Genomic DNA, 26578 nt, shown 5'->3' on the forward strand with positions numbered 1-26578 from the left:
TTGCCCATCAAACACTGAATGATAGTTAGTTGTATTTTAAATTGATTGTTAAATCAAAAATGTATAAATGAAAGAGAAATGTACAAAAAGTAAATCAGTTTCAGGCTGTGCCGCACATGATATCAGAATTCTTTCTGAAAAATATCATAATGATAGGGGGAAAAAATAATAAAAAAACAAGTCTGTCTACACATGAATAATAATATCACACAAGTTTATAGAGAAACATTCTACATAATGTTTTATAGGCAAACTGCAGGTGGTAAAAGATACAAACTGTAATGTATGCTGTTATTTGTTGAGGTGCTGACGTTACAGAGCTTTTAACAATATGCAATTAATTATAATACAACAACAAAAAATAACTTATAAATATTCAACGGGATTTAAAACTTGAACTTTAATGTGTCCGAACATTTAAGACAGTAAAACTAACTGTACAATGTGGCATGTTGCAACGATATGGTCAATTAATTTAAAGTCTCATGTGGAAAGCAGACCACAGGGGTGGCCCCCTTAATGAGCTTATTCAGCCATCCATCATGTGGATAGAACAGCACAAACACAGGCAATGGGGGAAAAAAGATGAAAAAAAAAAACAAAAAACAGGAAGAACGTGAAAGCACAGTATTCCAAAAAATAAAATCAGCAATGAAAAAAATCTTCATTCATTGTTCAATCTTCATTGTCGTGTAATAGATGTCAGTGTTAGTGGTCCTGTCTATCATGTGCACATGCAATACAGTAGAGGACAAATCTCACATCTATCCCGTTATGTTATTCATGTTACTTTAATAAATAGTACCATCAGTTTGAACGAAAACGTAGAAAACCAATTACTGGGGTATTGAATAATCTGTGAAATCGTTTTAGTGGCATATTTCATGACAGTATTCTTCAAGCACAAGAATACAGAAGATGTTTAATTTCCAGGTACGAGCCTTTCTACCACCCACAGAAAAACAAAGATAGGCAGACAGGTGCAAGGCAGAGATGGATGGATGAGGAGCAAGCCACTGGCGTCCTACCTGCAGTGAGTCTGTGGTGTGGGAGGTGGGCTGGCCGGCCTTGCCATATCCCTGACCGTGAGCTGTCAACAACCGGCCAGTCAGATCTACCGCAGCCCGCCAGTTCTTACTGCTCTGCAGGAAAGAGAAGAAAACACGTCTGAACATGACTGCTTTAGTTATTACACATTACTAACAAGACACGCTCCTTGTTTCAAGAATTCAAATACATGCATTGGACCACTTGCTCCGTTTCTAGGGGCGTAACGATGCATCGCAAGACAGATAAAAAATCGATACGACTGTGAGACAATTCCAATCGGCTGAGATGTAAAATTAATCGCAATGCCCCTTTTAAAAAGCAGTAGAGAAAATATAATTTGTAGTTTTTATATATCTAAATATAGATAATACAATAAAAACAAATAATAAAAGGAATCATTTTCAGTCATAATTTGTCTGCAACCTCATTCTGTTAAAAAAAAAATTAAAATACGTGAGAAAATCGGAAAGTATCGGAAATTGTATCAACTCGTGAGTTGAGTGCATCATTTCTCTATCTGTTTTATGTGAAGCATTTTTGCCCAACGTCCCATGTTCTCATAAGAGCACAGAGGTTACAGCAAGTTCAAAGGTTAATTAATTCTGTTTTCAAAGGTTGTAACCTTTTATGTCTATTATGGCAACAGCGTATTCACTCTAGTTCTGGGAATCTGGGAAAATTCTGATTCTAGCAGGTCAACAATCAATCGGACCTGAAACATGTTCTATTGCATTATTGTTATTCTGAGGCTGGTTCTCAAACTGCTCAGCAATAACCAGACTATATTTACTACCCACCATTTTATTTGAATATGAGTTGTATAAATTATAAAGTGCCCTTTGCATAGTGCAACCACAAAAGTCTTTCTGCTAACAATCCTTGGTTTTATAGATAACCAGCGGTGGCACTCTGCACCTGCCAGTGACGACACAAAGTCATGATGATTCGTGAGCGTCCAAAATCTAAATTTACTCATCACAGAGTGAAATTCTGAGTGCCTTTTTAACTGGATTCAAAATGCTGCTCACAGCCCAGGAAAGTTCAATGGCAACAGAAAGAAGAATGGTTAAAAACTTTGAATGAAGTTAAATGCACTTGGATCTGAGATTCTTTTGTCTACGGTCCACGGCCTCTTAGCAACATGGCAGAGTATCAAAAAGGCAAGCATTACAACAGTTTATACCAATTTCTTTTGAGGCAGTGCAGCAGAAATTCAGCAGCACAGTAACTGTACACCTATTAGTTAGAGGAGGCTTGTTAGAATTTCACTGTTCACCTTTGCTACATTTTGCCAGTTTTTCTTCCAATTACATTTGCCGAGAGTTATTTGGCAACCTGTTTATCATCAGACTAAACTATGAAGAGCTGTAACTAATAATTATATGAATCTAATTCCCATCAATTCTTCAGTTTAGCCTTTAGTACAAAATACCGGAAACAGCCCAACAAACCCCCAAACTATTTATTTACAATGACACGAAAACAGAGAAGAGCAGATGTTGTTTGTCAGTGTTTGTCTTATAAATGAAATGGTTATCTAAACTAATCTTTTGCTTCAGGCCGATGTCTCTTACCGATCACAAATGTAATGGCAATGTAACAGGTATGATTACATGACGAGATCCCTAGTGGGAAGAGCATCAAGAGAAAAGGTATTAGAGCAAACAACTTTTCTCAGAACAGCGTAATGTGAAGTGACGAGGCCTCTAATTTACAGGAGACCACTTCCACGACACAATGGATGCAAAAACACGGACATGTCTCACTGTCTTATTAATCAGCTCTCACTGGTGTCAACCTCAAACTGATATTAATGTGACATTTCAAGCTGAAAAATAAACGTCAGTACATGTGAAATGAGGCAGGTGTGTAAGTGCTCATTGCTTCGTAGAACTGCATTAAGGCTGGAGGACAAAGTATCCCCCCCCCCACACACACACACACACACACACAAGCATGGTGGACTGGTGAGGATGGATGCATACACACAAACACACACCTTCATATTAGCAGCATCTGCTTCCACAGGAGGTGGTACAATAGGTAAGAGGGGGACAGAGGTGGGAGGGGGGTGTAGAGTCACCCCACCCCATCAACACACATGACAAGGTCGGCTCGACGATTGGGTCCTAAGTGCTGTGCCATTCATCACAGCCAGGGAGCTAATTAGGAGAGAGGGCTACTTTCTTTCTAGCCATCTTTATCACAAAACACATCACCCCTTCCTTTCTCCTTCTCAGTTGTAGCCGTCCTCCCTTCCCCTTTCATCCTCCTCTTCTCTTTTTCTGCCTTGCTGCCTTTCCCATCTCCTCAGGATTCTCCCATACCTTCCTTCCCCTCCATCTAAGCATTTCCTCCTCTCCTTCCTCTCCCTCCATCTCCATCTCCGCCCTCCCCTTCATCTGACTCTTACTTCTGCCTTCCCTCACTTCCCGCTGTCATTGTTTTCTCATATATTGCTGCTTCCTCAACCCACCCTCCTCCTGCTCTGCTCTGCTCTCCTCTCCTGCCCTGTGCCAGTAGCTGCGCTGCTTCTGAATCTTCATTAGGGGGGGAAATGAAGCTGAAAACGAGGAAGCAGCCTGGATGGCCAAAAGCAGCTGCAGTCACTCACACACACACACACACACACACGCGTGCACACATATCCTGCAGTATGCTAGAGTACACCACTGCCCTGCCACGGGGCATAAGAAGAAGACAGGTGTGCGAATGTGTTTCTAGGTGTCTGCATGAAATTGGTTATATGGGGTGCAGAGGGAAAATGAGAACAGCCAGCAGTGAGCCAGGAGTGGTGTACAATGGCTGCATTCCTCAACGTACACACACCAACTCTTGGAAGAAATCTGGCCCCCGTGTAGTGAAAGAGTGCAGAAGTCAAAGTTGGCCACGGTGGAGCAAAGAAAAATAGGAATACTGGGCCAAAAGAAGATAAAATAAACAGCAGTCGGTAGCAAAATGGAGAGTGAGACATGAGAAGAAGAGAGCTGAGGGCCAGAGAAGCTACAGGGAGGCACCGCAAGGAACGTAAAAAAAAAAAAAACAAAAACAAAAAAGCCCCCCACAAGGTTGGTAAATTTAAAGTCAGCTTCGTAGTCCTTACATAATAATGCAGCATCACTGCTACGCAAAACTTTGTGCTGTGGTATTTTCTCAAAGTGTATGTTTTTTTGTTTTTTTTTTAATTGGACCAAACACTATAGATGTTCAGAAACTGTGGTATGAGCAGTCAGGATAACAGGGTGGGCCTCCATTAAAGACGTGATCCGAGCACCCTCCAGTGTGATAATAACACACATTTCTGATCACTGTCATCTAAAATGTTTGAACCAGAGGTCTGACCTCACTGATGAAAAAATTGAAGAATAATCACGGACCGGACTGTGTTCAAGATGCTAATCTAACATTTAGAATGTGCAGGGTCTTGACTTCAGCTGTCAGCACTGATTACGGTTGATGAAATCTCTTTTCTGTCATTTCAATTTACCTCAGTCAACTCTGGTCTGATGATGTTTATCCATATGCCCAGCATAGAGCAGCAGGTCACCAAACTGCAGCCACACAGTAGGGCATGCACAAGCTAGCCAGCTCAATTCGTGTGCTCACGAAAGTTAATGGTATTTATCCACTGCATACTATATCAGAGGACATGATCCTCCGGTGACAATGAATCCATGGCAATCGATCTGATGAGATAGATGGATTACCATGGTCTGACCTTTACAAAGTGATGGGCCAACCGAATAGCATTACCACGTCTGGAACTACAATGCTGCATGCTACTGAAAAGTACAGGTCAACACATACTGTACATCATTTCAGAGAATATAAAATGCTTTACGATAACTTGCCATGAATTCCCTCATACACACACGCCATGCTGTCACTCCCCCAGGTTTGAATGACTGCAATTAATTAAGACCGGGCCGTGGGATGACAAAAATTTAGAAAAACGTGGTAGGTGGTGATTAATAATTTGGCTCAGCTCAAATGACTCTGCAATAATGCATAATCAGATTCCCTCACAAATCAAATGAGGGGGCATTACCTTAGTGATTTATTGCCACTGACAGAAAATGAAGAGTTGACTATAGCGGCTTTGTGACAGAATTGTATGTAGGGATTCTGCATCCACGTCTTCAGCACAGATGAAAGAAAGGGCTTAAAGAGGAAGAAAAGAGGGAAGTCTGATATGAAGCTGCAGGTTAACGACAGTGTAGTCCTCGAGATTGTCGCCAAGGTCAGTACTCAAACCCACAAGTTACTGAATTGATCAGTAAACAGGGAGGCGAGCAGGATGTGGACAATTAAGCCATTATTGCTCATCATGAACTCATGCACCTATACATATCTTATATGTAATGAAGGCTTACGACATGCTTTTAATATATTATGCAAACAACTTCACTCATTCTAATGAACTAATTAATTTAGTGTAACTTCAGTAGTATTACAGTGCATCACTCAGAGTCCCACATACACCCACTGAGACAAATGTGTGCAATGAAAACGTGCACAGATTACTTGTTCCATCTCTTTTTTTACATATAAACACATACACATAATTAGTCTCGTCGTGAGTTTAAAAGGGGTGAGGCTTTTTAATTGTGTTGAAGATCGGAAGTTCAGTGCGCCAATCCTTTGGTGAGTTTAAAAAACCCCTGCATAACAAAGCCCGATGAACAAACGAACGCCCACTTGTTCTCTCGCAAGACCCAAAGCCTCCAGGCGAGTATAACTTAAAAAGGCTTCCTCTCACCAGCTTTTGTTAACACAGGGAGCTTCAGTGCTTCTTCAATTAAGCCTCTGCATTTTGGATTACACAGAGGGTGTGGGAAAAAAAATTGTAATATGCTAAAATGGCATACCAGCCATTGCAACAGCAGATAACATTACTTTGATGGAGTTGGTCTGGACACTTGAACCAGGGGACAGTTGCAGCCCTCGAGCTGGAGGACGCTACGCATGCTTGATGCACTTATGTGAACTTCCCACAGCAGCCATTTTGTTTCCCAAAGGCAATCACCCAGACTCTTCAAACAGTATGACAGAGAGACAGCTAGACACAAAGCAGAATATATTACACGTTAACTCGTAGCTTGTAAGAGAACTCCACATAACACTCCCAAAGATGGCTCAACAAGTTCCAAGTGATGTTCCTCCGGGTAGCTGATGGACTAGTGGGCTACTGGATTGTGTTTGATGGTTTGGTTGTCAACAATAACATCTCCCATTTTTCTTTTCCTGTGAGATTGATGTTTATGACAGCATTTAAGACTTTTGTGTCCAGCCTGATCTATAATGAATGACTCCCAAAGTACAACACACAAAGCAAGTATTCCCTGATTACAGTTAATTCTGACTGATTTGGGATATAAATTGATTGGCTTTCATCATCAGTTATGGTAATGTGTGTTTTCAAATGTAACTGCTGAGATCTAGGAACTAGGGATCATAGAAGGGCTATAATGACAAGGCCTCTCCGAGTTATTCTTTACAATAAAGGCGACACAAATGATGTGAAGAGCAAAAAATGAAGCATGACAAAAGTGTTCCTGTTGTGCCCAATTGATAGTGTATGAAGTGGACACACCTGCTGGATGACTGATTTTGGAGAGGAACAAAAATACCTGGATGCAATTTCCTTTTTTTGTTGTTTATCATTGTGCACTAGCAAACAGACACATTTGCCTTGTGGGATGATCTGTGCACAACAGCAACAAATAATAAAAAAAAAGAAATAAAATGTAACCAGGACTTTTGTGGATTGAGATGGAAATTTAGTAGGTGATCTCTTTTCCCCTGATACTTCCTCCAGTGCTACTACTGATATTCCCATAATCATTATACTTTTTATTATGTTTACAAAGATAGAAACGTTTTAAAACTCCTATGTAACTCACTCCTTGCTCTACTCAGAACCCTACAGAATATCAGTTATTTGTTAAATATATTTTAAATGTATTGGTGATTGCCTCGCTCCCTACAAAACCTTGAGAACATCCTTCAACTAAAACACAACTGAAGTAATTTTGGTCCAGTGCAAGACCTTCTGACACAAACACTGACAGGCAGAAGAAATCGTGTCGTATTATTTTACAGACTGTGATGGTAGTGGAACGACATTCTGGAATCTAGAAACGTCCTTGAGGAGCAAGGCCTCCACGCTGCTAACTTAATGGAAAAGATGGACCAATTGTTTTTAACAATAACATGGCTGGAACCTTTTATACCCATTTCACTCCATCGTACCACTTTTTGATAATGTACCCAAAGCAGCTGTCAAGGCAAGGAGGGACAGACTCCTGATTCACAGTGTTCTCCATCCTAGTTCTCAACTCCCACATGAAAAATAATGTCTTAGAACACTTCGTCCAACAACTCTTTTACGAAACCTCAGTAGTGCAGCTTCTATCCCTCATTCAATATGGAAGACTGTTCAGATGCTTCTATGGCATTAATGTATTTACATTAGTGATCATACTAACTCCAGTGCAAACATAGCTCGTAGCTGTCCTGTCAGGACAAAACCTTAAAATCACTAGTACACACGGGATATGACAGTCACAGCAGTCAAGCTTTAGACCAGCCCATAGCACAATCACTGTTTCATCTGCTGTTGCTGACAAAGAGCAACATTGTGTTGGGCTTTGTGTGGATCTGTCTAAGGTTTAGTATTAGCCCCACTGCTTTTTACGTCACATGTAACACTATAACGCATTTTAATGCTAATGTGTGCTACAGGTGCCACTGCAAGCCAGGACATCTTCAGGTTACCGACTGATTGATTGTTTAAAGTGCAGATTTCACAGTATTTGAGTGTGTGTGAATGACAGATGTCTACAGTGAATGAACAGTAATATATGTGTATTTGTAACCACATGTTTATAACACCTGCCACTCAGTCCAGAGTTGTAAACCGGAACTAGCACTTCTGTTGGAAGAGCAGCAGGTTAAATTCCTCCTGCAATTGTATAGTAGGTCTGAGCATGCGGCTGTGGCTGACATAAACAGAGCAAGGTGAGAACAACTACCACTAAGGTTTAAACATGCCCTTCAGCAGAACAAAAGCTGACGGTGCATTAGTCAGAGCTCGGCCTGTGAGTGTAACTGGTGGCGGAAATGACAGCTATGTAGAAAGGTTACGATAATGACAAGTAAAGGTTACAGCAATGATATCAAAGTGCGATGCAGCAGCTGGGTCGTTGCAGTGATTATGGGGGTGTGTCTGTCTGACCCAGCCAAGGTGGGTCCCTCTCTCTTTCCCTCTCCGTCTCTCTCTCTCTCAGAAACACACACACTCTCACACACACTCACACGCACGCACACACGCACGCACACTGGCCCTCGGCCCAGACGGCATCACACTGTAGGAGGAGAGAGAAGTTGGAGTCTCTGGTGGGTAGTACAGAGGGAAAGGAAGTGAGAGACAGAGATGAAGGAGAAGGAGGGAAAGAGGAGAGGAAGAGGGGTGATTGCTAATGAGAGAGACAGATGAGGCCAGCCCAGGGTGGTGCTGAGCTAGAAACTAGCTCACTGCTGACCACACCAGCAGAGACAAGAGAGGAGACAAAGGTCACTGGAAAGACAAAGGGAGAAGTAGAGGGGAGGCCTGGAGAGCCAACTAAACTTCTCTCTAGATTATCCAACCTTAATGAGCAACCTTTAAAAATAGTGTAATTCCAATACATTGCAATGGGAAAGAAGGGCATACACTTCAGATTTACTAACACTTCTTTTCACAGATGTGGCCACAGTTTGGTAAATTATGTTGACATCATAGTCACCAAACAATGATATCAGGTTAAAATGTCTAACACAAATATGGAAGACTGTCACATTTGGACTCTGGGTTTAGATGGAATTAAGATGGGATCTAATGGATTGAGGAAATCAGTTGAAAACAAGAAGAGAAAATTTCTTTTTTATAACTATTATAAATAAGCATCATACTATAAATTCATGCTCTAGTCAGATTTACATTACTGCCATTGGAGATGGAAGCCATGAATTCGGCAGTACTTTGACCTGGAAATAAATGTTTGTTAGCCCCCCACAGTCAACAAAAGCCACATCTTACTGATTTGCTGCTTCTGTTGTCAAAGGGGGTTTGAGTCAGGTTTGTAGACCTCCTTTCCTACACGAGGGTTGTCAGTTCTGCACACAACATTTCTATTAAATTTGGGTCAGGACTTACTGATGGCCACTCCACTTGGGGCGGCTGTGGCTCAGTAGGTGGAGCGGGTTGTCCACGAACCAAAGGGGTTAGCGGTTTGATCCCTGGAATGTGCCACAAGCCAAAGTGTCCTTGAGCAAGACATGAGCCCCCAGTTGCTCCCAGTGCACCTGGCACTGGTGTGTGAATGTGTGTGTGAGCGAATGGGTGGATGTGTCCGTGACAGTAAAATATAAAAGCGAGACCATTTACCATTTAATTGACATTGTTGCCCTTAAGCTGTTTTGCCACAACTTTGTATGCATTCTTGAGGCCATTCGTGACAGTGCTTTAGCTCCCTGGCTGATGTATAATTTCGGGTCAGTATATCCAAAATGGAATAATCTGTCTCTAATCAATTGGTTGATAAAATTCAACTTCTAAATACTTCAACTATTATAATAAATGTTCTCACTTTGTGCAAGGCTAACTTCAACCCAGGCCTATGCAGACTTCTGATGTAACCGTATATATTTTATAAATATAAAATATAAAGTATATCTCCCTGAGGATATCGCTACAGATTGTTCTTAGTTCATAATGCTGTCACCATATGGCTACAAAATGGTAAGTCTTACGCTACTGTGTGTGTTTTTGTGCATCTAATGGCAGCGCTCCTCCAGAGACTGAGTGATGTCCTCAATTATTAGATGAGGAGAGAGACACACAAAGAGGAGAGGAAATGCAGACTCCTCTTCTCAAACTCTTGTGTATTTAGTACGTGCGTATGTATGTATGTATGAACAGAGTGTGTGGGGTGGCAGTGGGTGAAGTCTCACTGGCTCTGCAGCATGACTCATTCTGCCAGCTCATAGCAGGGCTCTGCAACATACGCACATAAAGGACGCCACACAGCAGAGTAAAGCTCTATGGACAGACTATTTGTGTCGTCCAAGCAAAAGGCCATACAGGATGATCTCAAGTGGCAACTAAACAGAATATAATACGTTAAAAGTCGGTGGTAAGGGGAAACACATGCCTTAACAACCCAGACATGTACATACAATCGCACACATGCAGCATACGTAAGGTAAGTGATCAGCTGTCCCATATTTCTATGGCACTGATATGATATGATATGATCCTTTTATTGTTACTAGTACAATCAGATGTCTTGACAAGCATCAAGCTCCAGCAAGCTTATAGACGGTTCAGACTTCTGCGTGAATTGTACGCCGTAGCTCAGCGACAGTGCAGAGCAAACCCTATGTCAGCTTCACAGACCCTAGCACCATAGATGACATGAACCTCCCCAAAAATGTAACTACGCAGCACGACGACGCAGACCGCATGAGCTGTGATTGGTCTGCTTGGCAGCTTTCCTCTTAAGTGTTTCCGGCTCTTTCTCCATCTCCGTATTTATTGATTATTTGCATCAATAAAGACGGGACACGTTGAGAAAGGGTCAACTGAGGAGGTTCAGAGGCAGAAGCAGAAATGAAAGTAAACCTGAATGGCAAAAAATACGCTGACTAGCATTTGGGTGGCACAAGCATGAATGGCTCGCACCAGCATTGGCAATGTGGGTAGTTTACCGCGTCTATGTTCCACAGTACTCTGAATGAGCCTTTAATCGTAAAGGCACAGACCTTTCTGACATTTGCAATTCCTTGTGCATCTCTTCTGCTTGCTTGTGCACATCCTCTCATTTTCGCAATTTTAACCACTACTGCCAACTGAGTGATCAACGCCTACAGCAGCTTTGATCTACGCGTATGTTTGATCTTAGAAGTTCACAAATTGGGTCATTCTTTGGTAAGTAAATCATCTGATTACAAGTAGATGGCAGTAAATGGAGAAAACAGTCTGTGTTTCTCATGAGCGGGAGTGACTCAGTCCTGGATTATTATATTAGCAAAGCCTAAACCAAACTAACTTTTTTTTGTTCCTCAGTGGACGATGTAGTGAGTAGAGGTGTTGTCCTTCATCCTTCACCTGGAGGCTGTGGGTTCAAGTCTCTGCGTTGGCAATGATCCGCCTTATTGAACTGCTGCTGAACAAAGCATTGAATCTCAAGAAGCAGCAAGAGAGATGCCCTGTAGCTCACTCTGACCTTTGGACTCCCAGTGAAAAAGATGCCAGTAAAAAGAGAATTTCATTTCAAAGATCACAAGTATTACATTACATGGCTTTTTCTGGTCTTTGGCAATGGCTCTGCACTGAGATGTGCTAATCTGGAGTAAGAGGCATAAGGGGTTTTGCTGTCAAGGTGTCAAGATATTAATAAAAAAAAAGAACTATAGGAGCTTGGCATAGTCTCAAAAGACATTGGGCATAGTTTCACATGTCTCAGTTAACATAAACAATTTTGTAGAGGTGGTGTTTTTTTGACTCTGCTCACTGCAAAGCATCTCTAAACACAGTCTTATTGTTGTTAATAGTGCTAGTAAACATACGTGAAGTAATTAGTATGTTTCCTTAGGTAAGGAAATGAGAATGGTGTCCAATTCTTGTCTTTGATTTTAGAACAATCTTCAGTCTATTTTAGGAATGTTTAGTTGTGTCTGAGTTAGACATGTTCACATCAATGCAGTGATCAGAGCCTGTAAGTTAGCGGATTTTTGTCCCTTAAATTAAGTCCACTACAGTTTTTCCAGTCAGACATGATTACGAAAGCTCTTTGCCCCCGCATGCCCTGACCACATGCATTTTTCCACCCTCTGCTGAGCAAGTTGACTAATGCTATGTTAGGCAATTTGGATGTTCACGAATGAAGCTGATGTTACCACCACTACTGCTTCAACCCAGTGTTTGTGCTCCCGATTTACAGAGCATGAAGATGTAAAATTAGTTTAAGAGAGTAGTGTGTGCCAACTACACAGAAGTTTATGCAACCAGTGGCTAATTCCACCAGCTGCAGATGTTGTTCTTATGGTAGGTCACGGGCAAGAGGAATATCAGATCGCACCCATGACAGATAAAGAATGATGGCTCAGACAGTTTTCCTTACATCTCCCACTGGGTGTAATACCTTGCATTTTTTGTTTATATCTATCCTACAACTATTTCTTTTTAAATTTGTACTATTATTTTGATGTACAACAGAGCTACTGTGGCCATACAATTTCCCTTGTGGATTAATAAAGTTTATCTAGGTCTAAATAATTGATTTTTGGCATCCAGGTCTTTCTGGATTCAGGATTCCTGAGCATACGCAGGTAGTAAGAACAGAATTAGAGGACTGCACACATCTCAGCAGGGTTGCGCAGCATTTTCTTCTTTTGTGATCAAGGAATATGGCTGGCATCTTCTGCTGCAAAAACACACATCAGAAGCCAACGTATGTAGTAAGAAAGTACAACAAATCCCATATTTTAAAAACATATACACTGCAAATTTCAAACTGGAGACGGAGGGGAAACAACAGACTCTTGCCAACCGGACAGAATGTTGGATCAAATCACTTTATCCGGCATGAAAAAAGTAAAGCCAATCCTGCATCCTACACCTTCATCAAAATGAGGACTGCCCTAATATTCACTGAACAAAGCAGGGAAATTGGTAACAGGGTGAGAAGAATGTCAACTAAAACAATCCTGTTATATCATAGAGTTTGTTGCTAAATGACTCATGACTGAACACCTAAATAAATAACCAGAAGAACTTCTTTTAGGGTTATTTTCTTCTTTTCCAGAGTTTCAACATTCATATTTACCTCCTAGAAGAAATCTAATCAGGAAGTGTCAAGAGATTCCCACAGACAGCAGCCTTCCATATACTGAGGTAAAAAAGTGTGGCTTTGCGTGTGCTTAAGGCCAAGCGAAGCCCTCTCCTGCCTCCATATCTCCCACTCACACAACACCACTTTCTTTTTCATTCTTTGCTTGTCATTCCTTGACATCTCTGCTGTAGGCCCGTGCTACCTTTCTGGCCCAACGTCTCTCTCCCTTCTTTTGCCTCTTGCTCCGAGGAGCCACCCACACCAATCAGCAGATCCTCTTTCATATGCACACATTCACCTACACCATATAGTTCAGTTGACTGCAAGCTGAAAGTACCATCTTGCGTGTGTGTGTGTGTGTGTGTATGTATATACGCCAAGTCCAGAAGGCCCTTGAAATATGCACAGCAGTCCCATGCATAATACATGGGCACAGCAGGAGAAAAGAACTTCTGAGCCGAGCGGATCTCCACCTTTCCATCTCCTCACTCCGCCCCTCCCTTCCTTCTTTCCTCTTTCCCCTCTCTCTATCACACTGTCTGCTCCTGCTACTGTGCATATGTTTTAAATAACAACTGTCTGTCAGGGTCATTTGTGGGTCAAAAATTATGATGGAAGAAATGCACCAAGGCTGGAGATAGAACGAGATAGATGGCAGCAGGACAGGAAATAAGGGGAGACTTCACACTCGCAAAGATATGCATGCATTATGAGTGGTACGCGAAGAAATATTATATGGAGAGAAAGGAGACAAACGATTAAGTGTTTGAAGTCAGCTGAGACCTAACCACCTAGCAGTTTCAATGGAATCACTACTCACAGGCTGACTGTCAAAAGGTCAGCCAACCTGAAGACGCCACCGGATGCTAAGCTGTCATAACCTACCGGTGTTATGTCATTTACTTCCACAAAGTGAGGCACTGCTCTTGGAAAGCACAAGTGATGCTTTTTAGCTGTCATACTCAGATTTGTTGAGTGCCCTGACGCAAGACTTAGAAAGTGTATCCTCCTTTATAGATACGTGTGTAAAAGGGTCCGTCCACCCTCAAGATAATTTTAGTGGTGGTTTCCAGGGACTTGCACCTGAACCAGTTGAAGTCGAATCCAAAACATCCATGTTGTGGGGTAGCCTTATTTTTAGCCCACTGAACACAATATAGACGTCTATTATATTCTATTCTATTCTATTGAGGTAAGAACTCCTCCTTTCCATAGAATATAACTAATATCCACTGACATGAAATGAAGAATGCACTAAACTTCAGAAATGAACATTTACTAATTAGTCATACAAAAAAATTAGTGACTTACAATGAGCTGTTTGATGCCAATAAAGGACTGTTCCACGGAGTTGGCCGTGAGCACCTGACGTTTCATGGCTGCCTGCTCTCCAAGGAAACGAAGCATGAGGTCTTTCACAGCATCCCCCTGAATGAAAACACGAATAAATGTGATCCTGATATGTACACTCCAGATATGAGTGCTAACTGCAGAATTTAAAACCAACAGATCAGCACTTGTTATAAAGTGGAGTGGGAACATAAAACGTCTGGACGTCTTAATATTACCACAATCAATAAGAATAACAATGTCTGGCTCTAAAAGGAAGAGGACAGAAAAGCTAAGGACGGCAGAAAATGTTGTCTTTAATCCAGCTTTAAAGTAGATATAATTTGTTTGCTGGAAACTGGCTCTTAGACCAAGATGATGGAAAAATACTTGATTTTTATTCATTTATTCAAGCAGCCATTCAAATACATTCTGAGAGGATAATGAACACAATATGAGCCAGGAGGTGAATGCACACCATAAGACTCAACTGAGTAAATAAGCAAATTGATGTTTCATCTGGGTTGTTATTACGGATAAATGTTGCTGTTGAAGGAACTAAGAGGATGTTAATGAGAAATAAAAACATTACACGGTGACCCAGGAGCGAGGAAAGGCAGGTGTATATGTGGTTACAGACGTCTCTACATTATGTGATGTTCCAGAGCAGGGGACATCTCTGAAAATAACCAGTGTCATTCTGAGACAGATGAAACAATATAGTAGATGCTGCCCATGGCTACGTAGTGTCTTGACATAACAGATATTGTTTTTACCATATTACCGGAATATTTAAAAAATATGCACAACAAAGCTGCGTAAGGCATTATGAAGGAAGTGCCAAGACATACTTTGGCCTAACAATTAATCAAAACCTATGAGCAAGATAATCTATATGATGATTTAGTCACAGAAAAATATGAATATACTCAGATTAAGGCTTCAAAATATCATGTTTTGCTGCTCCTTTGTACTGACTGACACCTGAATACACTAACATTTTAAATAACTCAACTAATGTGGACACTGTTTGATCCATCGAAGGAAAAGAGGTTAAGTGTCAAAGGGGTCATGATAGGCCCTTATGCTCTGATCCAACAAACATGCTACTGTGGTTCAAATTGCTGGAGAAGTTAATACTTTACTACAAGAGGAGGTGCTGCTCTCAATGCTTTCTAAAGATGCATGCTGTACAATAAACATTTTACTTGTCCTACCTGCAGGTTGTCAAACTTGAGTCCGGGCATGGTTAGTCTGTTGGTCTCTACATAGGCTGGGCTGTACTGCTGGGTAGCAACAGAGATTAACACCTTCCTGATCTCCTCACATGGCAGCCAGGCATCATTGCGCCTGTCAACTTCACTCAGGCTCAGAGCTGTAGCAAAAGGGTCATCGCTGCCGGAAAACACAGCCTGGAGTTGATTGAAGGGCTGTGGCTGAGTGACTGGGGTTGATGCAGAGGCTTGAGTTGGTACTGGGACCGTTTGGGAAAGAGGAGGTTGAGGAGGCTTGGATGTTGATTCTGTAGGGCCAGGGCCAAAGACTGAGCTAGGTGTGGGAGCACCAGAGTCCAGAGTCCCTCCGGGAGTGGAGATGGAGGAGGATGTGGAAGAGAGCTGGCGCTCAGGTGTAGGGGCTATGGGTGCAGGGCTAGCACCAGGAGCGATCTCTGCATTGGGGTTGGACACGGAGATGAAGGACGAGGGAACAGTAAATGAATCAAAGAAGTCTGATGCTGGATTGGTCTGTCCATTGTCAGTGAAGAATTTACTGAGACTAGGGCTGGGCTGGCAAACAAAGGGGGTTGTCAGCTTGCTTGGGGTCACTGCCTCATCGCTTCCGCCACCACTCCCCATGCTAAAGCTTGGGGACTTTATCAGGGTGGGCTGGAAGCCATCAGGCACCAGAGACTTCGGCTGGGTTCCATGGCTGAATATTGTGCACACTGGCACAGGCTCATCTTTTGGGCTAGTCCCTTTGGTTGACTGAGGTGCTGGTTCCTCGTCCTTACTACAAGATGGACTCTGTGTGTCAGTTTGAGGTGAAACGCTCATAGTGACTTGCTCTTGCATGTCTGTCAGCTCCTTCGGCTCCCCCTCTATTTTTTCCTGTGAATCTTCTGTCTCCTGTCCCTGCACGGAAACCTTAATCTCTGTTGTATTCTGTCCTATTTCACTTAGCTCCTCTTTGATTTCTGAAGTTTCTCCTTTGTCATTCCCACTCGCATCCAGAAAGGAATCAATGGGAGCCACATCATCCTCTTCACTGTTATTGGGCGAGTCGGAAATCATGACACTCTCCATCATCTGATCGTTGAGCTTGTCCATCGGGCTCTCTGAGGGTGTGGCACTGCTGTCCTCCTGGGGAGTGGCACACTCCCCTCCCAAGTCAATGCTGTCCTCCTGGGGCAAGACATTGTCTTTGGAGGGTGGTTCAGAAGTTGAGTCTTCCTTGCTTACATCTTCCACTGTGATGTCCAAGGTGACTGGCCGCTGGGCTTGAGACTCCCCTGTATCCATCTTACTGCTCTTGACAGTTAAAACACAACAACACAACACGTCAACAGTGGATTACCACTAACCTTCATCCTGTACGCTGTGTGCAGCATATGTCGTTGTCACTTCCTCATTATGAGCAAACGCTCATTTTTATAAGGCCGTATTGTAAGCATTGAACTACAGCTATAATGAAGGACCCCGTTCATCATCTTTATATTTATGATACCACACAGTGCCACTACCCAGGACACTAAGGGACTGTTTGTGTTTGGTGTTGGCTTTATTGCTAATGCTACATTAGCCGGTTGGCTACTGAGCTAGCTCAGTTGAGCAGCTACTTGCAACTGTCAGGATTCACGAATGACTCGGCACATGTTAAAACGATGGAACATGCTACTGCGCTACACCGGACACTGCGCAATCTAACAGAAAGTATGATAAGGAGAAACACAAACAAAAAGACGCTTTTCACTCACCTCACTGCAGTCTGACGGATAAAAAGATAATACGCATGCGCCACACACAAGACGGCTTACATGTACGGCACTCCGAAGCGGACAAACCTCATGTCGCAGTCGTTCTCGATATTCTCGAAGATCCTGTACGTGCTTTTAAAAGCTTACGCGACGTCGCACGACTCTCGTTACGTATTTTATCCACACGCTAAATCTTTTGAATCGCGGAAGTGCGGCCACTGTGGTTTGTTTTGAGCTACGCGTAGCACAACTGGAGTATTATCGAAACATTTTCGTCTCAAAGACAACTTTTACAGAGCAACAGAGCACTGGCATCAGACTGATAAAATGGAGGACGACGCTCCTGTTATTTATGGTCTCGAATTTCAGGTACGCATGTCCATTCATTCTTATTTCCCTGACTGACAGCTGTCTCTATTCTATTCTATTCTATTCTATTCTATTCTATTCTATTCTATTCTATTCTATTCTATTCTATTCTATTCTAGTTGTGACCACATTTTTTGTATTTGTTCTGCTGCTGCACTTTACAGGCAAGAGCACTCACTGCTCAGACAGCTGAGACTGATGCCATTCGTTTCCTCGTGGGCACACAGTCGCTGAAATTTGACAACCAGGTAAGAAAAACAGTTCACAGCTGACACACATCTCATTTGATGTAAGGACGGGTGTAAAGCAACGGAATGTGAAAGGCTTTCTCATGATACTCATTTAGTTCACAGTGGTACTTGTGTCCCTTTGCAACTTTGATTGTCTTTCTGTCAGTAACCCTAGCCTCAGGATTACAGCCTTTACTATCTTTACTACGTGGTATTATTCAGCTGTTATAAATATATTGTCTGCGACTCAAGTTCCCTGCACAATATTTCTCACTAAAATGTAGCATCAAACTTAGTGAAGGTGTGTGAATGTCATTCCAAAGAAATTTCCCTTTCTCAGCATCAAATCCTGCCCAGACTGGAGGTTTCTGGTGGGGCAGTGGATAGAACTTTAACGTAAATCCTGTCAAAAGAAGATGTATTGTCAGAGGATGAGCGGCATTCTCAATGAGGGATACAAAAAAACACTTGGGGTCGACTAAAACGTAGCAGCATTTGGCAGTGGCCAATGGAAAATGTTTATTGATGAATCCAAGTTTGAGAGGAAAGGGAGTATGTGAGGAGAGGAATAGGAGAGAGACTGCTACTGTAATGTGTTCAACCCTCACTGAAACATGATGGCTGCAAATATTGAAGTTTGCTACTCTAGAGTGTTCACAGATGCCACCATCTGATTTGCATGTTTGTGGCAAAGGATGTCTAGTACAGATGGATAATGGATAAAACACACCTCAGAGCTCAAAATAACAAGAAGTTGTGTGTAAAAGAGAGGTCAATATTTCACTATACGTGTATGTGTGAATCTTGGCGGAGTGTCACAGTGGCGTAGTGGTTGCCCACCTCACAGCAAGAAAGTTCTTGGTTCCAACCAATTGGCTGACAGGGGCCCTCTGTGTGGAGCTTTCACGTTCTTCCTACGTGAGTTTTCTCTTGGTACTCTTACTTCCTCCCACAGTCTAGAGACATGCTCGTTAGTTTCATTGGTGATTCTAAATTGGCCATAGGTGTGAGTGTGAATGGTTGTCTTTCTCTCTGTGTTAGCCCTATGATAGACTGGAGACGTGTCCAAGTCCTACTCAGCCTCTCACCCAATAACAGCTGTGCTCCCACCACCCCCCAGAGCACAACTGGTTACACAAAATGAATGAACAATTGAAAGTGTAACTGAAACTTGCTAACTGGCTGCAGTTTGCAAGATGATGAAGGTAGAGGTCAAAGGTTGAATTTTATTTGTTATTAGTTAAAAGTTATGATGAAAAGGACCAAATATAATATTAAAAAGAACAACCTACAAGAAAACTAAAGACGTGCAGCAGATATAATATTTATGTGTGTGCACGTGTGTGAAAAGCTGTCAGTTATGAAGTATAGTCCATTTGGAAGTAATTACTCATAATTGATTAATCATTAAGAAAAATAGTTCATGCTGCAATCCCTCATGTACTGTTCTACTTTGCTCTTGACTTAACGTCATGTTGTCATACCAAAGAATGATTAGATAAAGAGGACACCTTGTGACCTGGGGAAGAATTTTTTCCCCATATTTTCTAAATCAAATGGTTCACTGAAACATCTAAACAGCTGTTTAGGAGATATTTGTTAGATACAGATCTGAATTAATTATGAGATTAAATTAATGGGATGGACAGACTGTATGGACATGTCATTGTAGTGCAAGAAGTGTTTTTTCTGTCAAACTAATTGTCCACATATCGAGTATATATATTCCTCCGCAGAGATAGAAAACTGAAAAAAGAAGCACAGCCTCATATATGAAACAAAACTACCAGAATTACTTATCTTAACTAATTAAACTACCTTAACACAATCTAATAAGCAGTTAATTTAGTTTCGACTGAACCTCTGACTAGGGTGGCACAGTGGGGCAGTGTAACCTACAGTAACGGTGGTCTGAGTTTGAGCTGGTTGGTCGGCTGGGGTCTTTCTGTGTGGGGTTCCCTGTGTGTTCTCCCTTCATCCTTGTGGTTACCTGTCTCTTTATGTTAGCCATGATATGGACTGGTGACCTTTCCAGGGTGGATCCCAAATTTTCTCAACGCCAACTGGACTAGACTACAATACCCCCCTTACCCCCTCTACTGGATTAAGTTTAGCTGGACACACCAAAGCGACATCAACCCCCAGCAACAAAGGACGCTATAGCATAGCCTCGCATCTCTTGTGTCTGGACTAAAAAAATCCACTTGAAAACACTAAGACTACAGAAGAATAAAGACTACAGCCAATGGTTAGCTAGTGCTCTGCGCATGCATAAAAGGAAATAGCTCTGCCAATAGACCAAACCATGCCAACAGTCTGTATTCGTCTATAAAAAGGTTAAACTGTAAGAGCAGGGATTAACTGGGAAGCTAAGAACAGCTACAAGCCACCATACAGAGCTGCCTTCATTCCAGATGACCTTTTGTGATAATGCCTGTGTATACGAATATGAAGATGAGATGAATATGTAAAATGACTGGAGCCACCTGTGTGTGACCTCTTTCTGCAGATCATGTATTGGTTCATTGCACAAAACAACCCAATAAAATGAATCTCCCCTACTGATGCACCCACCGTCATCATCTCTGAATTGGTTGAAGCCAACATCAGGGGTCCGACTAGTAGAAATGTTGCGGGATGCACTGTAGAAACTAGGGTCACAGACTCCCACCAACGGCCCGACACCAACAAACAGCTGATCATCATCCTGTTGAGTCACAGATAGATGACTAACTGAATAATTGGCCTTATTTTTGCTTGATAAATGTCCTCAAAGGCTGTAATTGCAAATTAAAATTCTGTTGGTAGACTAGTTGAATATCACCCAAAATTATCCAGCTCTAAATATGTAATTTTATTATTATAATTTTAATTTTGTGTCAGTTGATAAGAGACATCATTGATACCAACTAACCCTTTCCGCATAACTCCATGTGTACATCTGCGTTTGAGCCGGTCCTCTCTAATTGACAGTCAGAGCTGTTGCGTCCATGTTGTGTATTCATCTGCTGTCTCACTGGGAAGGTCCGTGTGTCTGATTGTCAGTGAGGGGTTTCTACTGTGTGTGTGTGATTGTGTGTCTTTGTGTGAAGGAGAAAGAAAGAGTGCGTGCTGCATGCATGCATGCACATCTTGCAGAGGTCATTACAGAGACAGATGACAGAAACAGTTGGCTCTAAATGGGGGGAGAAATAATTAGCTCTCTGAGAGCGAGAAAGAGAGAGAGAGGGAGAAGTATGTGGGAACGCGAGCAAGAAAGGGAGAGATTTGTGCCTTGAAAAAGTGAGCCTATTTTCTGGCAGACTTCAGTGTGAAAACAGTCTGGCACTGAACACAGACGTGGTTCAATCCAAGTCTTGTGTAGCGAGGCTAATACAGAGCATGTTGGGAATGGTGACAATGCATCCCAGTCGATCTGTGTGATTTCTTATTACACACTGTCAGTAGCTTAATATACTCCTCCTAACACTTTCCCTTCACTCTGGCATGAGCTGAAACGCAAGAACACGAAAGAGATGATCATACTAGTGCAAATCTAATCTTAGTGCAGATATTAGATTTAGTAGTAATGAAGGTGCTTATTGCTCATTTATTTTAGTGCTCTGTTCTCTTTTAATGCCTTTGCTGACTGTGTGATTTTGCAGCGTCTCAAATGTAAACTGACTGAGACAATAGAGTAAAAGCGAATAGAAATGTAAGGTATATTGAGTTCAAGTCTTTAAGAGGCACTAGTCGTGTTGACTGACAGATACTTTTCTGTGACCCTGCACGCTATGCAAATAAGCTCCAACACTGCAGCTACTACACAGTGAGTGAAGGCCTTTAGGATGAATGAAAAGGAGTTACTTTTAAAAACCCAGGTTACAAAAATGAATACAGTATACAGTATACTGGTGGTTGTTCTTTGTTTTTATGTCAAAGAGCACTCAAAGCTTTTAAAGCTAATAGGGATCATTATTCATCTTCCAGCTCATGTTTTTAGCGATGACCTTACACTTGAATTGCGAGTGAAGTCTCTGCATATCATTTTCTACACGGAGCCCACTGTCTTCCTCACACTGTTTTCCGGCCAACGCCGGGTAGCTCAGTTTGTCTGAGTTTGAACTTAAATGAAAAATGTTTTTTCGATTGGCATTTCAGCCCTGATAGCTCCTGCTGTATCCATAAGCCTGCTGGCCTCTCCACCTCCCATTAAGCATAATGCAGGGTGGAAATGTCTCTCTTAACTCGCCGAGCACCTCTCAAATCCCTTAGAGACCAATAGCTGGAATGACAGATCGGAGGGCGCGTCGGCATGGCATTTAAGGCTGCTAACGAGATAAAGCGCCCGAGCTTGGCACCTCTCACCCGCTCGCTACTCCTCCGCCCCGCTTACTGTCATCTGTGCGGCTAAAGAGCTTTAGTGGAGAAGCCCATGAAGTGGGGGCCACAAGCCAGCTTGGCTTTATCCCTCCCTCACCCCCTCTTACCGGTCTCCCTCTTCTCCTCCTCCCTGCCTTGATTCCTCCCACCGTCGGCACATAATTAAAAGCGCTGGGCTGGGTGCCCAAATGGCTGAAAGCTATGAGTCACTCCCCAGGCTTGGAAGAATGAGGGATAAATCACCTGGGGGAGGAGGGCTGGAACTTCTCCCTCCTCTCACACCTGGGATCATTCGGGGGGACCCTATTACTAGACCCTCCAATTACCCTGTCCCGCCGGCCTGAATTTATTTGTACTGCTCCCCCACCACCATAAAATTATAACTTTGCGTAATAATTTTTTGCTTGATGCAGTCCAACCCAAGGTTAATAGCTGCCTAGCTGACTTTGAGGAGGCTGAAGGATGCTACCGCTCTGATGCTCTCACACCTACTCTTTTCATCCTCTTGTTCAGCCTGTAAAAGTAGTACGGCCAAGGGGAGTTGAAGTGCCTAGCAGGAGTTATTGTCCAGCGCAACCCATTAACAGTCCCCCAAGGCGCTGTAAGTGTCTTTCTTATGGGAGAAACCACCATTAATTGTCTGATCAAACCTTGAGACCCTCACCGTTTTACTGCATTGTGGGCCCTGAACTGCATTCAGTTGAGGGCCCTCATAGAATAGATTTCCATCTAATGAAAAGAGTTCAATAAGGAGGAGTTTCTGTTAACTTCATATTGATAGAAGTTGAGCGTGTTTGTTGAACTTAGCTGTTGGTTCTATTTTGCAGTGCAGCCAAGGCCTCCTTCTAGGTCAGAGCAACGTGAATGTATTTTTTGGTGCATTATGGCTCACGCAGTGGACAATGTGTATCTTTTATGAAGTATTTGGTGTGAATTTCTCGAATTTTTGTGTATCAGGTTTATATATATATATATATATTTTTATTTTTTTTTGCTGCGATCGGCAACCTCCACATCTAGATACCTTCTCACTGGTCCTTTGACTCAGCTTTATTAGCTTACATTAGTTTTAATTAACCACCCCCCGTATCTTGAAAAATGACTGCAAGTTTAGGACAAAGCTTGCAAGTAGAGCTGAAGATAATAGTATTGAATGATCCATTAAGACTGAAGATAATGCTACAATCTGTTAATACTGGGGGCAGGTAATGTACTTCTCTACTCATGACTGCCATACTGTACATTACTATTTAGATTAAAACTAGACATATGAAGTTTGGGTACCATAAGCCAAAGATACATTTCCGCATGCTGCCAGAGGTTATCTGCTTCATGCAGGGCCAGCTCCTTTAAGCAGTTCCGGTCTTAAAAAGCATTTCCATGACTTCTGTATCATACTACATGCACCCCCATCACTCCAACATGACTTCTAAAAGTGTGTTAATCGTCCTTTTAAAGGCCAAATCTAGACGAAAATCGTCTGAAAATCGTCTGTGTGAAGTTGAATAGACAAAAAAAAAAAGACAGAACCAAAGCGACTTGTGCCTTAAATTGCATTAACTGTCATATTAAAAGAGGAACATTTTTTTTTCTGGGGGAATCAGAGGAGTGAGTGGAGCTTTGAACTGCAGCTGGTGTGAATGGAGGGAGGTGCGCCTAGTGTTTTTCAGCTTCATCCTCAACACATCTCTCGTCTCTGTGTCTGCTTTTCTTTCAGATCCACATCATTGACTTTGATGATGAGAATAACATCATTAATAAGAATGTCCTTCTGCACCAAGCTGGGGAGATATGGCACATTGGCGCCAGTCCTGCAGATAAGGCTGTGCTTACCACCTGCTATAACAAAAGTGAGTCCTACTGTTTCCTTCTGTCTTTGGCTCCTTTCACTGCCTCTTCTTTCATTGCCTATCTTTCTTCTATTGTCTTTTTTGGGCCAAAAAATATGATCCTCCTTTTCCCCCCTCACAGAATTTCTTGTATGTAATGGCTCCATGTAGGTTTTTAACAGGTAATCAGTCACAGTCACCCTGTCTTAACTGGGTTTAACAGTAGCAGCTGTGTTAAACGTCATATTCAGACTCTGATAGCATCAATACTAATGTGTGGACATAATGACCCACAGGACAGTTTAAGGCAGCCGCTACAAAGCCACTGCCTGGCATGAGAAAATCTTGAAGGTCATGTGCACTTTAGCGGAGGCATCTGTGATTTACCTCTAAATTTTGCAATTCCGTACATGTTTTTAGGTTTGTTTTGCTACATTTATGCAGATTTAGACTTACATTAAAACCCATGAGCTACTGTTGGGCAGTCAAATAACAAAAATACAGTATTTGTTAAGAACCAAGGGCTAGATTAACAATCTTGTTTAATCTCACTTGTCACAAAAGCCATACACTCTAGCTCTGACAGAAATACTATACTGAGAGGTGATACTGATAAAGTATGAGTCATTCAGACAATTATTTAACACAAAGCATGAAATTACATATCTTGGAGTCTGTCCAAAACTTAATCCAGACCAGTATTTTTTGAGACGGATAGCCCTGTATTATGTTATTGAGAGTTCTGTGTGGTTGAGGTTGCATCATACAGGGGCTGACAGCCATGTCAGTTGAGACATGGGGTAGATACTTCTGGGACAGGGTGTATTCTCCGTGCCCCTTCCTCCTCCCTCCCCCCGTCTCTCGCTCTCTGTCAGAGTCGTGCATGCTTGAGATCACAGGATGACAGTCCCTTTGGACAGGCCAACCCGCACTCACTGACAAACACACAGGTGGACTAATCATAAACATGCACAGGCGCATTAATCCAGCGTTCTGCCTCGTGCTGGTCCTCCTGATATGTGAGCAAGAAAAGGCTTTTGTTCACAATGATTGCTTGGCCACTTCCTCCAAGTGCAAGGTTGTCTAAAAGCACTCAAGAGCCTGTGGACTCTCACCACGGTGCTTTTTAATTTGACAAATAGGCCTAACGCCAGTGTTTCTTAGCATAACGCCTGCCCACACACTGTCAATATCTGCACCAAAAAGAAGTTCTCTCTATCTCTCCTCTCTCTCTGATTGGTTATGCTCCCCAGCCTCAAACTTTTGGTCCAATTACTGTATCAGTTCTACATTTACTTCACTGGTTCCAATTAGCAGCTGTGGCTGTGGTGTGGATGTGCCAAAATAACTCTATGATGTGGATTAGGAGGAAAGTGCATCCATGTCACCACATTAACGCCTGTCCATCTCAGACACACACATGCACACAGTTGTATTTCCATCACTTCAGAAGACATTAGAGTTACTTCCTGAGGACTTTCCCTAAACCTTAATCATAATCCCTATCCTCATCCTAACTTTAAGTCTTCACCCTAAAACCAAAGGCACTGTGGCAAGTCCACACAAAGCGATAGTGTCAAGAGATTTATGTCTTCACTGCATGAGTAATGCAAGTAACACACAGCACCATAACAAGCTCTAATGGACTAAATGTGTTTGTGTGTGTGTGTGCGTGTGTTGTCGCTCTCCAGCCAGTGACAGCAGGGTGGTGTCCTGTGCAGCAGTATGGCGGATGCCCTCTGACTGGGAGAGCGGAAGTCATGAGTCACCTGACGACTCCGCCCACAACCCCCAAACCCTGGAGCTGCTCTGTCACCTGGACGACAGCGCCCACGGTAACGCCGCCTGGTAGGTGCTGCAGGGAAACGGTTGCTGTTGATGCACTGCAGTGTGCAACAATGTCTCTGGCTCCTGTGCATGATTGTAAGATAGTATAGCGACCGCATTTTTGAAGATCACAGGATAACTCATACAGATTCATTGAAGATACAAACACAGGGATGCAGCATCTTTCTTTATTGGGACAGTCACATCATTCTTGTGGTTCAGTAGTTAATATAAATATGGCATCACTGTTATAATTGAAATTATTTGAGCAATCTTCATCTTTCCCGAATGTTAGAAAGATGTCGTACATTCCATATACCGTTCTATCAGTAATCTGACCTAACACTCAGATATAGCAATTGCATCTTAACTGTCTTTTTTTATCTCTTCAAAACACATTTTACAATTAAATGATATGATGTGCTGAATTTAGTGGATATGAATCACTAGTATATAGAATCAGACATAAAATGTTAATTAATGGTTTGCTTACCAGCTTTTTCCATCATCTTCATCAGTTCACCAGTGGAAGATGCAGTAAGCTGTTTTGTTTCCTATTTGAGAAATACCACATTGTTTGAATCTGAGGCATATACGAATTTTAATCCCACATGGAATGTGCTGGATGTTCGGTTGTAGCACCAAAAAAAAAAAAAAAATCTTGTAACAGAAGTTTAAACTCTTTCTTATTACCCACAACATTAACAACTTCTTGGATTCCTTCCTCTCTAC

The 26578-nt window shown here is 42.2% G+C and overlaps 2 protein-coding genes across 3 annotated transcripts in view; one reads left to right on the plus strand and one right to left on the minus strand.

The window, feature by feature from the left end:
• The window catches only part of trappc12 (trafficking protein particle complex subunit 12), a 31329-nt gene extending 14007 nt beyond the window's left edge, over window positions 1-17322 (minus strand). Inside the window, exons 1-4 of one of the 2 annotated variants that reach the window (XM_047610529.1) lie at window positions 17230-17322; window positions 15473-16783; window positions 14238-14354; window positions 1029-1142 (exon numbers count right to left, since the gene is read on the minus strand). In XM_047610529.1, the coding sequence (XP_047466485.1) occupies window positions 1029-1142; window positions 14238-14354; window positions 15473-16774 (1533 nt within the window). In that variant the 5' untranslated portion in view covers window positions 16775-16783; window positions 17230-17322. The remainder of the gene's footprint in view (window positions 1-1028; window positions 1143-14237; window positions 14355-15472; window positions 16784-17229) is intronic. The other variant, XM_047610530.1, reaches the window with a different exon arrangement.
• Window positions 17323-17415: 93 nt separating this feature from the next.
• Window positions 17416-26578, plus strand: part of eipr1 (EARP complex and GARP complex interacting protein 1) — a 50094-nt gene continuing 40931 nt past the window's right edge. The window contains exons 1-4 of the mRNA XM_047610531.1: window positions 17416-17598; window positions 17763-17846; window positions 23908-24040; window positions 25711-25867. Of these exons, the coding sequence (XP_047466487.1) occupies window positions 17557-17598; window positions 17763-17846; window positions 23908-24040; window positions 25711-25867 (416 nt within the window). The 5' untranslated portion in view covers window positions 17416-17556. The remainder of the gene's footprint in view (window positions 17599-17762; window positions 17847-23907; window positions 24041-25710; window positions 25868-26578) is intronic.

Source organism: Mugil cephalus, chromosome 17, assembly GCF_022458985.1.
Source record: "Mugil cephalus isolate CIBA_MC_2020 chromosome 17, CIBA_Mcephalus_1.1, whole genome shotgun sequence".
NCBI lineage: Eukaryota > Metazoa > Chordata > Actinopteri > Mugiliformes > Mugilidae > Mugil > Mugil cephalus.